The 17144-nt window shown below is 40.0% G+C and overlaps 1 protein-coding gene across 6 annotated transcripts in view; it reads right to left on the bottom strand.

Annotated features, from left to right (window-relative positions):
• LRCH1 (leucine rich repeats and calponin homology domain containing 1) overlaps nt 1-17144 on the bottom strand; it is a 191346-nt gene that overhangs the window by 46496 nt on the left and 127706 nt on the right. For all 6 annotated transcript variants that reach the window (XM_045796796.2, XM_045796799.2, XM_087865143.1 and 3 more), the window contains exons 5-11: nt 13476-13612; nt 12631-12758; nt 11389-11452; nt 8079-8184; nt 6158-6285; nt 3585-3652; nt 1435-1521 (exon numbers count right to left, since the gene is read on the bottom strand). In XM_045796796.2, the coding sequence (XP_045652752.1) occupies nt 1435-1521; nt 3585-3652; nt 6158-6285; nt 8079-8184; nt 11389-11452; nt 12631-12758; nt 13476-13612 (718 nt within the window). The remainder of the gene's footprint in view (nt 1-1434; nt 1522-3584; nt 3653-6157; nt 6286-8078; nt 8185-11388; nt 11453-12630; nt 12759-13475; nt 13613-17144) is intronic.

The following is a 17144-nucleotide window of genomic DNA, read 5'->3' as shown; positions in this document are numbered from 1 at the left end:
TGTCTTCAAGGCTCGTTCCTGGACTCATGCTCCCTTCCCATCAATATGCTTGGCCTTGGAAATCTCATCCTCCTTAGACAGCTGTCACCGCAGCACATTATGAAAATGACTTTCAAACCTAAGTCTTGAAGCCCCAGAACTGAACCCCTAGCAGCAGAGTGGACGTTGCCACCTTGGATTTTTTTCAGTGCGTCCTATGCTGACCCCAACATCCTCCTCTTCAAACCTGCTGCCCCTCCTGGTTCCCCGTCATAGAAAACGAGAAGGGGCTCAGATCTAAATACTTTAATTCAATCCAGGATTTGTGTTCTCCTTGAAAGGGCCAGTTATTAAAGGTGCAGATGAACTGCCCCAGGCTTCACGGAAGCCAGCCCAACCACCTCCCTGTTTCCATTTGAGACCAGAATTCACTTCAAGCACTTAAATCCATTCCCCTTACAAATATCTATTCAAGGCAATCTCTACCGCAGCTTAAGTTCTTAGAAGGCAAGAGCTGTGTCTTGTTCATCCTCAGTCCCCCGAGGTACATGCGGTAGATCTTCCCGTGCTCTAAGCACTCAACTAATGTCTGCAGAACTGAAATGCTCTTCGAATCAATTGCAAAAGTTTTCCAACCAACCAAACTGACCCGTCACTCTTTTTTTTAGGGCCAGGTGACGCAGGCGGTGACCCATCACTGGCACTCTGGGATGCACTAACCACCATTTTCATAAATTCCCAAGATGTGGTGTAGTTTCCACACTCACCATATTACAAGACCACATCATCTTCAGTATTTAAATCCCCAGGACCCCTAAACAGTTTACCAGGAATAAGCTCAGGATATACTTCTCTAGTGATAAAGTAGTGAGTACCTGACACCTGGTATATTGTCTTACTGAAAAATATTTCATCCATGGGAATTCCATTATCTTTTGCGAAGAAACCAAAAAATATAGCTACCGCATATAGTGCCTATTACTGACAATGGCCAGTTCAATTAAAAAATTATCTTACGACCCAAATCTTTAGAAATATAGTACTTTGTTAATATATATTTAGCGTCTCAGAAATAAATATGATAGTACCTGATAAAACAATTCTTTCTTTTTTAGAAAATCTCCCTGGTATTTCTCTAAGTCAGGAGTTAAATTTTAAGCAATATCAAATATGCATTTTATTGTATTTCTGTTTTCTAAGGATTATACCCAAAATCCCCATATCAATTTCATGAAGGGCAACTAAATTTCATTAAGGAGTGGCAAAAGGGGGAAATGATCTCAATTACTCCCAAGTGTGACTCTTTTACTTACAGATCTTGTGAAAACTTCTCTTTTGGTGGTTAGACTGAGTCCAAACGGTGTGTACAAATATTTTTAAAGGTGAGATAATGTACTCAAAAATTAATACGCATTATTTACACATGAACCCTGGGCCAAGGAAAGACACGCATACCTGTTGGGATCTTGCAGCAAATCTACCGCTTCTCTCAGCTGTTCAATCATTGCTATATCCATGTCCTGGTCTTTGGACGAACTTACTCTGTAGCCATGAACCGAGCATAAGAATGAAAATGATTACTGGAACGTGGATATTAACCAGATTCTTAAGAGCAAACTTATAAAAATCCATCTAACATATAAAAATGATTTTGACAAGATCTCCATGATAATGAACATGTGTCGGTCCCCTGTGCAGTGGATTGCCAGAGGGTAGCCGAGGTGGAGCTACTGGGTGGGGGAAACCCAGCTCCGCTATAAAACAGCAGCTCACACAAAGTCCCAATGCCTATGGGCCTGCATCTGCTCCTCTATAAAATCAAGGCAATGGACTAGCTGGGTGGTTCTCATACTGTGTTTCCCAAGCCTGGGGGCGGGTTGGGGCGGATGCACAGGGATGCCCAGCTGCAGCAGGGCATCTGCAGCTCTTTCAACTCCAGAGCAACTAGCATGGCTCGGTTTTATCGCAACTAGCATGGCTCGGTTTTATCGCTTTCATACAATACAGGACTTCGCTGGGGGACAGTGGTTCTCAGTGCAGGCTCTTTATGCAGCAAAATCATCTGTGGCCCTTAAAAAAAATGCCAAGCCGGATACTGGGGCTTGGGCTTCTTATTAAGCTCTACAGGCAGGGTTGAGAACAACAGGTATAAGATTTTGCATGGGGTTTCCAAAGCTTTATACACAGTTGACCCTTGAATGACACAGGTGTGAATTGCATGGGTCCACTTATACACAGGTTTTTTTTTCAATAAGTATGTTGTAAAGTTTTTGAGATTTGTAACCATTTGACAAAATTCACAGATGAACTGCATAGCCTAGAAGTACTGAGAAAGTTAGGGAAAAATTAGTTATTACTGTAAGACTACAGTAGATAATTCATATAACATACAAAATATGTTAATTGACTCTTCATGTTATTGGTAAGTCTTCTGGTCAACAGTAGGTTATTAGTAGCTAAGGTTGGGGAGAATGAAAATTATATGCAGATTTTTGACTGAACCCAATCCCTGCATTGTTCAAGGGTCACCTATAGTTTAAAAAAACACTCTCCCTATAAAATCTCTTTCCCTATAATTCTATGATTCTATAATCAAACTAGTCCTCCTTGACATTACAGAAACATACAACGAAGAGCTGATAACACTGAACAATGATTTGAAAGGAACTTAGCAATGTTTTTAAAGGTCAGAAGAGATTTGATCATGGTTACTGCTTTCCACTACAGAACATGAGCCAATGTGTTTCTGTAAGTGGAGAAACTTTGTAACAGTACAGTAAATCCTCACTAAGGGGAAATCCCTCCCAAGGTATGAAGGAAGATCCAGGCCTACATGCCAGATCATGGAAAACAAAATTCTGGGAACCAAAAATGTACTGTAGGCCACATGGTTCAAGCTCAATTCCCCTGGAAATCATCATCTGAGGGGTGACTCACACCCTCCCCTGTAAAGCTGGCCAAGTAAATCCTCAGATGCAATAGGGTGAAGGGATATCCACCTGGTGTGAGACTCCTTGGGTTCCATCCCAGCCCTTGCGACCTTGGAGCAACCTCTCTGTGCCTCAGTTTTGTCACATGTGAAATGGGAGATAACGACAGAACTTATCTCATAGGATTGTTGTAAAGATGACATGAGTTACTACTTGTGAAGTATTTAGGACAGTGCCTAGCACATAGTATTTAATAAATGTTAGCTATTACAACTGTTAGCATGGGACCAAGACATGAGCGGTATATGGTTTCCTCAGATTTTGAACCTGAAGATGGGTAAAGGGTGACTGGGACTATATATTGCTCTGGTCCAGTTGTTGGTTTCTTCAGACAAATGGAAGTAAGCTAGAATCTCCAGTGTAGGAATTTTTTCTGATTTCCTGAATCATATTCTATCCACACCTTCCAGTCAGATAAAACTCCAGGCCAAGGAAGAGGTCTGACCTTGCACTGTGACAATAAGCACCTGACCGAGAAAAACTTGCAATTTATCGATAAAACATTGGGCGAGACCATCACCTTGCCCAAAGAAAAGCAGACCAAAATCCTGTCATGACAGGGTTGCCTTCTGCTTGAACCATGAACTTTATAGGATTGTGGCCCTGGATACTCACATTCCCTCAGATTGCCAGTGCGTGTCCTCTTCTATCCGTAACAGTTCTTCACAGTCCTCAGCCCTATCCTGTGGACAGAACATACGGGTCTTCTGAGAGCCACTGGCTATCAACAGCCGACAGTCAAACCCTGCCCTAGTCCACGTTCACAGAAGCATTATTCTCAACAGCCAAAAGGTGGAAACAATCCAAGTGTCCATCTACAGATGAGTGGATGAACAAAATGTGGTCTATACATACAACGGAGTGTCACCGAGCCTTCAACAGGAAGGAAGTTCTGACACATGCTGTAACAACGGAGAATCTGCAGGACATTCCGCTCAGTGAAGTCAGTCAGTCACGAGAAGCCAAATACTGTAAGATTCCAGTTCTATGAGCTTACCTGCAGGAGTCCCTCATGGAGACAGAACTCAGAATGGTGGCTACTAGGGAGGGGCGAGGGGTGGAAGGAATGGGAAATTAAAGTTGAACAGGTACAGTGTTTCCGTTTGACAAGATGGAAAGAGTTCTGGAGATGGACGGTGGTGATGGCTGCCCAACGTGAATGTAGCCGCCCCTGAACTGTACACTTAAACACGGCAAAAATGGTAAGTGTTGTATTACGTGTATTTTACCACAACTGAAAATAAAATTAAAACAAAAGACACCTGACCCAGGACCACAGTACCTGTTAACTTAAGAGTCAGAAATGTAAAGCTTAATTCTATTTCTTATTGCCCTCTTAGCACCTCTCAATGTTCAGATTCCTCTGTTAGCTGGCCTTTTCGGTCACATGAGAAAGCGCATTCTACTCTTTGTGAGAGGAAGGGCGTGTGTGTGTGTGTGTGTGTGTGTGTGTGTGTGTACACGTGTGTGCGTGTGTGTGTATTCTTGGAGAAAAAAGAAAGTGTAAACTACTGAACAACAGAAAATGCTTCAAATTGCATCTAATAGTTTTATGCACACCACACCCAGATTTCACTGAAATGTCTCTCCCGCGCACACACCGTTATTTTCCCAAATGAACGTGTGATGGGCTTAGTCAGCACGGTGTGTCCCACTGCTAAGGCTTCCATGTGCTCTGTCCGCTGTCAGCTCTGACACAGAGCAATGCTGCCTTAACTCACCTACAGCCAGAAGAGAAGCCACCCTTGAATGGCGGTACATTCCTCAGGCAAGGAAGGAACAATAAACAGATACGAGGACTGACATGCTGTTAACTAACTCAGACCCAGCCAATTCTCCAGATAGGTCACTGAGAAAGGTCGTCTTCTGAGGAGGTGGCTAGCTCCAGATGCCAGCCTCTGGCTTAAAGAACACTCAGACTTTTCTTTATTAATTCTAGATTTAGTGCATAGTAAACACAGAAATTACTGCAGCACTATCCAAACAATAGTGAAATTCATGGGCGAAAATATACTACCAGAAATGAGCAAGAAAACATGTTCTAATCTCTCTTTGTTGGGGTTCAACTACAGGAGCCGTGGGAATTTCCTTCTAATTCTCAATTTCATAATAAAAGAATAGCCAATAGGATAAAACACCAATTTTTTTTCAGCATGCAAAATAGGGCTTACAGGTTTCTTTTGCCAAGTTACAGGGTTATACAGTTGATCCTCATTATTTGTGGGTCTCATTTTTATGAATTTACCTACTCACTAAAATTTGTTTGCAAATGAATCAATAAATCAGTACTCGTGGTGATTCTCCAGAGTAGTGAAAACCTTGAGTCCAAAATACATGTGTATTCCCAGCTGAGGCTGAAGAAAGCAGCGTGCTGCCCTCTTATTCGGACCCAGCCCAGCAGCTATCCTAGCACCAACCTAGGAAATAAGGACGAGCACCTAGAGACCTCATACCTGCTTTACCACAGTGAGCCCGGGACCATCATCTCTCATGAGCCATAGTGAAAATGAATTTTATCCAATTACCCTTGTGATTCCTGGAGGCCACAGCCTGCTCCAGAAGGACTGGCAGAAACACACCAATCGCATCCCGAAGCGGAACCCTCATGACCAGCGTTAGTAAAGGGCTAGTTTTTCTCTATTCTTTTTGCTGCTACTGTGATGAAGGTTCACCTGAAACACCAGTGACTCCATCCAACCTTTCAACACCTCAGTGCAAGGACAAGAGCTCAGGAATAAGTGTCCTCAGAGTGACCTTTCCAGAAAGCGAAGACATCTGTTTCCAGATTTTAAAGGTCTCCACTTTTCTCTTTATACTATGGACATACTCCCAAGAAAAGCATTCACCTAGAATACATGGAAAAGAACGTGAAACTCTATTTTAACTTTTACTGGATGGTGATGGTAATGCTGGCACGTCTGCTAACTTATGCACCGAGAGGTGGAAAGCTAAGCAATCACTGAATATAAAGGAAATCAGATGCATTTACAGACAGACAGACAGGTATCACAGGGACCAGCTCCTAACATCAGAAAACAGACACCCCAAGCTTTGAGAAGATACTACAGAAACCTGAGGAAACTGGCAGTAAGCTGACATTTAAGGTGATGGATCAGTAACCTTGAAATTAAATTCTAAGGCGTCAAACAGAGAAAATTTTTAAAAAAATTAGCGGATCCTCAACTTGCCTGAATATAGGTTATAAATTCGGAACGGAGAACATCTGTTCCATCAGTAAATTGGTCTTTTTCTTCTCCTGAGTTGTCATTGTCACCCAAAAGGGAAGGCTCTGGTTGAAATTCCTGATGAAAGTCCCCTATCAGGAAAATGTAGAGAAAGACAAAAAGATGGTTTCATGAAGAGATGAGCAAAGCACAGACAACCCGCAACTACCATCGGACTATCTTCAGTCACTGCTCTTAGCTCTTCTGGAGCTCTATGAATGACCCAACGTTTCTCTTCCCTGATGAGTGGGATGAAAAGATGAATAAAGGAGGAACAAGAGGAAGAAGAGTAAAAGAAATGGAAAGCCCACCTCCCCCCATGGCGAACTGGAAATTGGCCTCTTTATGGCTTAGTCCCTGATGGAAGAAATGAAATCTCCTGTAACTTTTTTAAGAAACAGAGGAGAGCAAGTTTGGAAGAGGCAAAAGGAACACCAAGCAGATCTCTTCTCCATGATCTGCAAACTAAAAAGAACCAAGTAGGGCCACCTTTAAGGACTCCTACCCAGTAGAATATCTACTTCTAGAAAAAACTCACTGGTAACAAATTACATAATTCTTTTATTGTAAAAATTTGCCTAAGACAGTACCTCTTATACCGTGTAATGTTACATAGTTTATCAAAGTGAATAATATGGCAGTTATATTTTTGCATAGAGTATACAGTGTTTTTTTTTTGGACAATGTATGGTTCTAATCATAACCTCAGATACACATAAATGCTACACTTAAAAACCTGAAGGTAAAAATTGGAAGCAAACACTAGACATTGAGTTGGTTCACACAGCTCTCCCATCACTAATGAGAATAAGAGCATTCTCAAACTATTAGGGAGATCATATTAATCTAGCTCTATACTATTCATATATCATGAAATCATCTCTGTCACAAATCATTAAACACTAAATTTTAGTATTTTCTTTAAAAGTCACTGAAAAAACAGGAGCAGTGAAAAAAAAAAAAAATACCTCCCTAATGTAATCAAATAAGGGCTTCTCACCAAGACATGAAATACATTGCTAGGATTTTCAAGGTACATAGGACATAAAGTACTAAGTGATCACTTGGTGATTGTTAGAGAACCACAGAATTTTAGAGCCACTGAAGACCTTACATATTACCTTATCTAATCACCTCACTTATATGTGAGAGAATTAAGGTCAACTGTCTTGTCCAAAGTCAAGCGGATTCCTGGGCACACATCTCAAATACATTTCCCACCTTCACATGTGGTTAGATGTAGCCATGAATCCAAGCCTACCTTGTAGGTGATGGGCACTCCTAGGCCCAGTCCATTAAAAACCTCCTGTGAGCAAATCTCCGTGCTCGGCCTACTTCTGCCCTCAACAGGACTTGGAAACTTTGGAAATCTTGTGTTAAAGATGGTGGAGTCACAGTATGAAAGCAGCTTGAGTCTTTGAATCATTGCTTGGAGGGGAGTTGCCTGTCAATCACGCACTCCCACGTAGACTTGATCTGGACTGTGTTAAGCCAATGAGATTTGGGATTTTATGTGCTATAACAACTGGTGTTGCTTAACACATCTATACATCAACATTTGTTTCCAAGGATGGATTTGAAGACTGTTATATAAATCTTCAAAATGAGAACCACTCTACTACTTACTAAACTGTGTGATCACTGGCAAGTTACTTAAACTCTCTGAGCCTTGGTTTCCTCACCTATCAAATGGAGATGATTAGAATATCCACTTCAGAGTTTTGAACTTTAAATGAGATCACCTTCATGGATAAGCACAGAGCCTGGTGCACAGGAAATTATCAAATGAACTTTAGCTATTACCATGACCCTATTTGTGCAGATTGTAAACAAAGCATTTGAAACTTAAAAACAAGCACTTTCTCCCTATCTTTCATTCTCACACCTTTAACTGGGCTAAGGCGATGGCATGAGTCCTCCTTGATGATCTGTTCTTCTTCCATGATGTTTGACATTGGCACATTGAGGCTAACAGTGTCTTCATCAGAAGGCTAAAAAGAAACAATACACGGCTTCATTCAAGGGACAAGCATTATCAATGTAGATTAAGAGAATGCTATGTGATTAAGAAAAATACTGTTATTCTCAAAAACATCATATTGACTAAAAGAAACCAGATACAAAGAACAATTCCACTTACATAAGTTCAAAAACCAGCAAAACTAACCTGTGGTATCTGAAGATAGTGACTACCCTTGGCATGGAGGGTGGATGCCGGAGTCGGCTTTCTGGGGTGCTGGTAAAGCTCTGTTTCTTGCACTGGCAGCAGGCAAGGTGGGTGGGATCACTTTGTTAAAATTCACTGAGCTAAGACTCAAGTGTTTCTCTGTACGTATGTTCTGAGCTGAAATTTTGTCAGTTACACCGGACGAAAAAAGGAGTAACCAAATATACTATCACACTAGCCCTAAGACTAATCCACCCTTATCGCAGCAACGGTACTTGGAGACCTGACGACAACACCAATTTCCCAAACTACATTAAGATTTCATGGGCCGGATCACAAAATCATGTATTCAGTGAATCTTACGTGCAACATTAAGCTTCGATTTATTTCCCTGAGTGAGACTGAGGAATATATAGGCATTTGGGCTGCATCAAATATAGGCAAGTGCTGAACGGCTGTAGTGCTTAAAAGGAATGAAGCATGAGACTATGGACTCTGAGAAACAAACTGAGGGCTTCAGAGGGGAGGGGGGTGGGGGAATGGGATAGACCGGTGATGGGTAGTAAGGAGGGCACGTGTTGCATGGTGCACTGGGTGTTATATGCAACTAATGAAATCATCAAACTTTACATCAGAAACCAGGGATGTACTGTATGGTGACTAACATAATATAATAAAAAAAAATTAAAATTAAAAAAAATTTTGAAAAAAGGACATGTGTTCTGCACAATTTTCAGAATAAGGCTTCGACTTGGTAATCAAAGTGAGCTGTCTCTGGGGGGCTTGTTTTCCACACTCGCTGATAAAGCTTATTCAGATAATCTATGATTCCGTCACGAACGAAATATGGAGCCTCATTTATTTTCCTAAGTCTCCATTTTCGTGTTGCTATTTAGTGAAAAGCTTTCCAAATCACAGGGATCATGAACCTTCACAGAACACACTTCAGGGAATCATGGGCTGCTCCTAAATTCCTGAAGCCACGACTTTCAGAGTACACTGTTCACTTACTTCTGGACACGTGCACAAATTGTTTAGAAACTGGCGCGAAACAAGTGTGCATTTCATCCATTCAACAGACACTCATTCAGCCGCCAATTTTTTTTGCATGTTTATCTTGACAAAAGTATGTTTTAAACTTCTTAGAGACAAATGCTAAATCAATCAGACAACGGCAACAGCCAAAGAAAGGGAATGAGATGTGCTTTCTGAATGCCACAATGAAGTAGAAGTGGGGAGCAAGAGAAACGGACCATAGATGGTAATGTATTTGCCAAACAAAGTGAAAATAGAAAGCTACACTGGGTGTTATACGCAAGTAATGAACCATGGAACTTTACATCAAAAACTAGGGATGTACTGTATGGTGACTAACATAATATAATAAAAAATATTATTATTAAAAAATAAATAAATACATAAATAAAAGAAAGCTACATTGGATAATTCAGAGCCCTTTTCCTTCTGAAAAACAAATTGCTTGGAGGTGTTCTCCGGTAACAAGGCTACAATGTGAGAGGAAAACGGCCAAAAAGAAGATTCATGCACTCATTCTGTTGAATATAACCCTTTCTGTAGTCCTTCCTTCCACCCCCCTCCCATCTTAAAAACTTAGCAAAATTGCAAAGATATGCATCTAGTTAAAAGGGAAGGAATAAACCCTTGGCCTCCTTTTAGAATGATATTAGCATCCTACTTGTATTAAGTGAGAACAAAAGGATAATGCAGTTCTTTGTGTGATGTTTTATTAATGAACTTAATTATCCTTAAAAAACAGATAAAGGATAAAGCAGAGTCTGTTTTAATTTCATAGAAAATAAGCTCAGGGTGAGTAATTTCTGAAACAATGGGACATTTCAGGGGACTTACGAGTTTTAATAAAGCTAAGGGGGCTGAATTAAATACAACTTATAAAGCGATGTGTTGAGTATTTTCTCCCCCAGGGAGCTACAGTAGACTATTCATGTAGTTTCATGAGAGTAATTTTCTTTTACTGAAATTGGCCTTTTTTTTCTGCCTACAAACTCCTTTTGAAATGTTCTATATTAGAAAGATTTTAAGGTATCCTAACTTTTTAATACATTGCTTTATAAAGCATTTCGTAGGAAATAAAAGCAAATATCTTAGCTACATATTAATCCTCGAAGACCTGAAGAGAACAGGGAAAAGGCATTTTTCTTGGAGTCACACACAGCATAAATGTGAACTCCTTAAATGGGGTAATTGACTTATGAATTACATCTTCAAAGAGTAGTATAATGTTTCAAAACTCAGTAATTACAAAAATGCAATTAATTTCCTCAGAGGGGAAGACCTGATGATACATCCACCCCTACCCCAGCTACCCCTTCTAGCTCCCGTGCTCAAGGAACCCCATTTAATGGTATATTAGTGAAAGGTTTGGGGGAATCTAACTATAAGTGAGATAAATACACTAAATGAGCGATTTCTAACCACTTCAGGAAGCTCAAGTGTGGGAGCCTCTTAGCTGACAAGTAACTCAACTTTTATCCAATTGTCTGAGAAGAACACAATCGAAGAGTTTCAGGAAAACAAATATTGCTATAAAAATTATGGCTCCTAGAAATTGCATTTCCTATGGGTAAACTGCTAAAATGCAATGTACATTTGACTCCTTAACATTGATGCATGCAAGTAACTTTTTTCCTAAATTATTCTGTCACTTAGAAACAAACACATTTATAAAAAGGCCTCCCGGATACCTGCACATCACTCTTAGTCATTTCATAATATTTACAAAGCATTCAAGAACATTCTAGGTAATGTGAGGAGTGTGGTGGGAAGGGAAGGGGATAGGGACTCTACTTTTGAGACATTTACACAATATTAAAGATGGAGAAAAAAACAACAGCTCCTATTTATATAACACTTGGAGGATTTCAAATTGCCTTCACACACATAATCACATATTCTCACACAGATGCGTTAACGCCCTTCACCACAGAGTTCAGGAATGCAGGCAGATGTATCTAGCACAGAAAGAAAAAAATCTAATCACAAACTTTACCTCATTGGCAGATAAACGCTTATCTCCATTATCACTTCCAACGCCGGAATCAGAATCCTTCTTGCTGGGATAGATGCCATCAGTATGGAATCCATTTAGAAAAATTGAAATCACAAAGTTCACAGTAAGATACATCAATTTATATTCAAATAATGACTTTGTTATACAAATTTCATTATTACCATAAGGCAACAAATCAGCCCAATATTAAAGGAGGTTGAGACAAGGGCCTAATAATCAGAGAGTCTTTCTAAATAGAGGACAAGATAATTCTTTGTGTTCAGGGTTTCATAAATTCATACTCTAACCAAGTAGCCTGTTCTTTGAAACAGTTAACAATTTTCTTATCTTATGGATTCTAGTGTCTAAAAAAGCAAAAATTGCCTAATTGCTTTTACCTCTTGTAAGAGGCTTTTACCTCTTATGTGGTTACTCTCAATAATTCTGAAGCTTTTATCCAGTGATTAAACAAATGTGATGCTTATAAAAATAAAATAGTGAATACATATTTTAAGCACGATATAAAGGTATCATTAGGGTAGGCTGAGATTTTAAGTCACCATGTTTTTCAGTAAAAAGTTAAGCAAAGGTCTTTGCAGTGAAGACCTCTCAAAACAACCTGTGTTTCTGTACATGTGTTCAGCGTGGGAATTTTGTTCTTTGAAAATTCAAGGCCCAGTTCATGCCACAAAAAGGCCAAGGGCATGTGAAAGGATTCTAACACTTCTGTTCCAAACAGGAAATGGCAAAAACTATGCACGTTGCATTTTTAAAAGACAATAAAAAACAAAACCCCCAGGCTTTCTGAACAATGTTCTGGAGGCAGATTAAAATTAATAATTAAAAAGACATGCCTGAGCTTGATACAGTTGTTTTAACTGGTAAGTAAAAAATACCTATACTTATATTATAGATTGCATTTATAAGGATATATGTACACATGCATATAACACACATGTTATAACACACACACACACATATATATATACACACACACACACACAGAGTACTCAGGAAAGACTGATCATTGATTAGAACAGGGAAGGTAAGATTTGCAAGATGCCGAAAGGTTATCAACAGCACCACCAATTTTCTCTCTCTTATTCCAAAATGCTGGAACACTTGAGTTATAAATCTGCACTGGTTAAGAGAGGCAAAGGGATTTTTGGAGTTACATACCTGGAGCGCCTTGGCCTAAGCAAATTCTAAACGGGGGCTTTGAGTGACTGCAGTCACACTCACCTGTCTTCCACGTGCTGGTGTAAATGTGGCCTCTCCATCGTGTGGAGATAAAGGGAGTCGGTTGTCTTAATCTGACATGCTTGTATGCTCAGATACTTGAATATGTGCACTTTGCCCTTTGTGCAAACCTATGGAGAAAATAATAATACATATTTGTTTTTCAATGGCAAAACAAAACGTAAACACTAGACATTTGACTCTGTAATTTTAATTTTTGCATTTTCATTTTAAGTAACACTTCAACAATACACACCAAATTTGACCTCTCCAAAACATATAAAAATTTAGGCAATCATTCCTTCCAAATTCTACTTTGAATAGAAAACCATCCTAACAGAAATGTGTCTAAGTCTACATAGTGTAAGAAAGCACAGAAGTCGGATACCTGACATGGTAACATTCTAATTCTGGAAGCATTCGTCTTGTTCGTACACAGTTTAACAGCTGAACTTGGAACTTATCTCCAAATAACCACAATCATATGTGAAAATGTTTGAACTCCATTTCTCAGCGCACATGAAAGTAAGGAATATATTACTCCTTTGATAAACTGTACACTCCATGAAGGAGTTCCCAATGTGTGTACAACTGCTAACCTAATCAAACATACAATCCCAGGACCGCAGTGGCCAGGACAGTGAGTCGAATGCTGGTAAATGGACTTGGTGTAGCAGAAGACAACATACTGTCGTCAGATTCACCCAAGGTTTCATCTTTCAGAGACTGTGATCATGTCTAAAACAGTATGAATTCAGCAGACTCTCAAAGGCCCCGCTGTGCTGAGAGCTGCCACGCACTCTTGATAGCATATGCCGCGGTGAAACAGCTTTGCTGCCATCCCTCACCTGCGCTGGAGGAGACTGCAAAGGGTTGTTCTCGAGTAGTAATACTTGTAGCTGTTTCATCTCTCTAAAACAAATGGGAATCACGAGCACTTTATTGCAGGAAAAGTCAAACTTTACCAAGGGAAGATCTACTAGTTCTAAAGAACATGGGAAAAAAAAAAAAAGAAAGAGAAAGAACAAATTCAGAAAGCAACAAGATTAAATGGCTAAACATTCAAAAACTAATTCTCTGTTTACCAGGAAAAATAGCAGTTAGCATAATCAAAGCAAGTTATGCATCAGGAATATGTGGTATGTGTATACAATATTTCACTAAAGGGGAGGGAGAAATCTTCCATTGGGAGTGCAGTAATTTTAAATTGTTGTTAGTTCTGATAAGAGCTAGAAACACACTTGACATTTACAATATCTATTGTTTAGAAAGGCCTTTCTTCCAGCAAAACAATCACATAAGCCATACCACATAGGACATGTTTATGTTTTAACTTTAATTGTGAGTTTATGAACAATGTGCTAATCATAAAATACTCTTATCTAGTCAACGTATCTGGGCTGGCGTAATCTCAGAACTAGTTACAAGAAATATGTTCATGGTTTTTACATTCCACTTTAAAAACTAAATGCTATCTAATTCAGAACTTTGCAGTGGACCCTGTAATCCTGATTTGATGAGGCTCCATTCTACTGCTTTTAAAACGTCTTCTGTAGCTCCACAAACAAGACAGAACATTATATTTAGCTTAAAATCCCCACCCAGTGGCATAGTAAACACTCAGTAATTTCAAGCATTCCAACCGACATTGGCAGCTGCGAGGGCCGAAGTCAAATATATTCCATAGAGCAAAGAGGCTGGGCAACACCAGACATGTAGAGTGACACGGGGCAAACCGCTAAGATCTCTGCGTGAGACACTCGGGTGGGTTCATGTCGAAAGGGGCCTCATCACGTTTATTACAGGACTTGGTAAGGGGTGAAACACAGTGCTTGCAAAGACGCAAGGAGTTCCAAAGTGGAGCCAGGCACTGTATAAAGTGACCTGCAGTGAGAATTAACACAATTCCCCCTCTCCCCCTAGTATGCCCTAGGGTTTTCACTTGACTCAGCTATGCCACTTCAAGTTCCACAAACAAAGATGCTGTTAGCAACCAGTATCTCTTCTATTCACCTGGCTCTGGGCCTCTGGGTGTGTGAGGGACTTTCCTTGTTTCATGCCTTAGTGAATTACTTGGGATTACGGGGACTCAACTGCTAGAAGAGAGGCAGAAGAACATCCAGCTCAGCAGGTCCCAAGCTCAGCTCTGCGTCAATTGCCCTGAGTAACTGACTGCCCGAACCCAGTCCCCACCCCCTACCCCAACAGCAGGGTAGGTGATTGGCTTCACACCGACTTATCCTGGAGCTTGCCCTTGAAAAGGGCTCTGTGAGCAGCAGAAGGTGGAGGCCGGGAGAAGGGGAACCTGGGGGACAGCACGGAATCAAGAAAATCAAAGGAAAAGGGAAAGTAAGATCCCTTTCACTTCGTAGTTTATTTCTAAAACAGGACTAAGGCTTAGAGGGATTTATATATGAGAGGAATATCTCCTTGCAGTAACTCTTAGTGATATTAATCCGTCTCTGAGACTGTTAATTTTACTCATTTAACTCAGGTTGGCAAATTAGTGGCAAAATTTAACTGGAGTCTGGATCTTCAGCAAGTCTTTGCTGCTGAAAATTAAGACTTTGAAGCAAGACTGAGGGCTAAGTTCCTGGCAGCTGTAGCAGGAAGGGGAGAAGAGGCAACTTAAATAAATAAGGTAAATTAAGTAAGAATGGTTTTTATAATGACTATCCCCGTTAATTGCAGTTTGGAACACAATTACCATCTTAGTTTAGGAAAAGAGAGCCTGGCAGTTTCACAACAAGAAAATGGGGGGTGATGATAACTCCAGCCCAGAAATGGTCAAAACAGGGCAAAAAAAGGGAGGTAGAAAAAAAAATCCCAAGGAATCTTCTGTTGCAAAGAAGGTCAATGACTGGCTCCTTTAATCTTAACTCTGTCCATTCTGGTCCTAGAAAAAACAAAATATGGTCTCTCTGTTGCAGTATTTGTAGTAAAACCACCACAAAATTGATATGGGTAATTAGGCCACAGACTTGTTTTCCCTCCTCAGATTGAAAGCACATGGGGAGGGGTACTCACAGAGGAAATACAAGTAAATATGGAAAGTCTTTAAATTCACTGCCTGAAAGCACTATCAATGCTCTTTTGTTAATAGAGTTCTCCAGAGTGAAGCAAAAAAGAAACTTGATATTCAGGAAGCTATTAAAAAAAAAAAAAAGATTTTTCCAGTAAACTGAAGTTTTAGCTTTGAATATTTTTTAAAATATTAAACCTGAGAAAACACAATTATGAAAAGGATAGTAATGTGTAACTGATCTTTTCAAGGGAAAGCAATTCTCTTCAGGCAAGAGCGTAGGGAGTGCTGAGAGAAAGAAAAACTGGTTGTGCAGACACACTGTTTACACGTTTCTAAACTATTATAGGCAACTGTGAAATGACTTATATTTTTCTTTTGAAAATGAGCGTTTGATGTTCTGTAATGATTTTTCAATGATGAGCATGAGAGCTACATTTAGAGGCCAGTTTTCTTTAATGCCACAAAAGGTTAAATGTTTAGAAATGTGCTGTTAGTAAGAGTGTTTCCCCTTTGCACTTGCTCAAACCAAGAAAACCAATTTCATCCATTCAAAATGGATTAGCCAATGATGGAATGAAAAATCAATGTTTTCGTACCAAGTTATCTCAATTAATAAAGTAACATATCCTTGTGCCAAGAGAGTTTCTAATTCTACTTCTTTAAAGTGCTGGTCAGTGCAAGAAGGGTGACGGAGGGCAGGGGGATACTCAAACTCTCATCTATAAAGCGCACTGCGTTTTACGAAGTTCTTTCCCTTCCGTGAGCTTCATCTGCCTGCCTTCAAACCAAAGATCAAGATGCAGGAACAGAATAATAAAAATCGGGCAGTTCTCAACTAGCTGCAGTGGTGTCAGATTAACCGAATGCTTTCGTTTTTGTTTCCAAATACATGCTTTTGCTTTGAGGTATAGTTTTAAATATATATTTGAAACCCAGTATGCCTAGTGGCCCTAAATGAAACTGATGGAAACCAGTGCAATCTTTGAAAACCAGAGGACCCTTCTGGGAAAGCATTCAGTATGCTGCTCATCAACTCGTTCTGATTCAAATCTGAACAAGAATCCCAAAATAGGAGATTCAGATCACCACCATCTACAAAGCTGCTTGTTAAGGTTCTTAATGGTGCCCACTTTCTGAAGAAATGTATCTTTTTGTTTGAACTCCAAGACGATGTATCAGAGCGACATACTGTAGAAGCCCACAGGTGCAGGGAAGGGTTTGCCCGAGTCTGGCTCCTGAGCAGGGATGTCTGAGGGGACAACCAGTTTCAGTGCTGAGGTTTTACAGGATCCTTGCTTCTGGCCTTTGGGAAACTCACCAAAACTACCAGTGACATTAGTCCAACTGCAACTTTAGCAGGGGTAGTACCCTCACCTAAAGCATAGATACTAGACACAGGGGATGGTTCCCAACCAGGGTGACCAGATACCCAAAGCCAGAAATTCTAACAGCTGGGTCTACAAGACCAAGGACATTGCCTAAAGTGTTGGTT

The sequence above is a fragment of the Ursus americanus genome, chromosome 10, assembly GCF_024610735.1.
Source record: "Ursus americanus isolate L20-20 chromosome 10, mUrsAme1.1.p, whole genome shotgun sequence".
NCBI lineage: Eukaryota > Metazoa > Chordata > Mammalia > Carnivora > Ursidae > Ursus > Ursus americanus.
The sequence above is the reverse complement of the archived record's forward strand: the minus strand, read 5'-3'. Positions and strand labels throughout refer to the sequence as shown.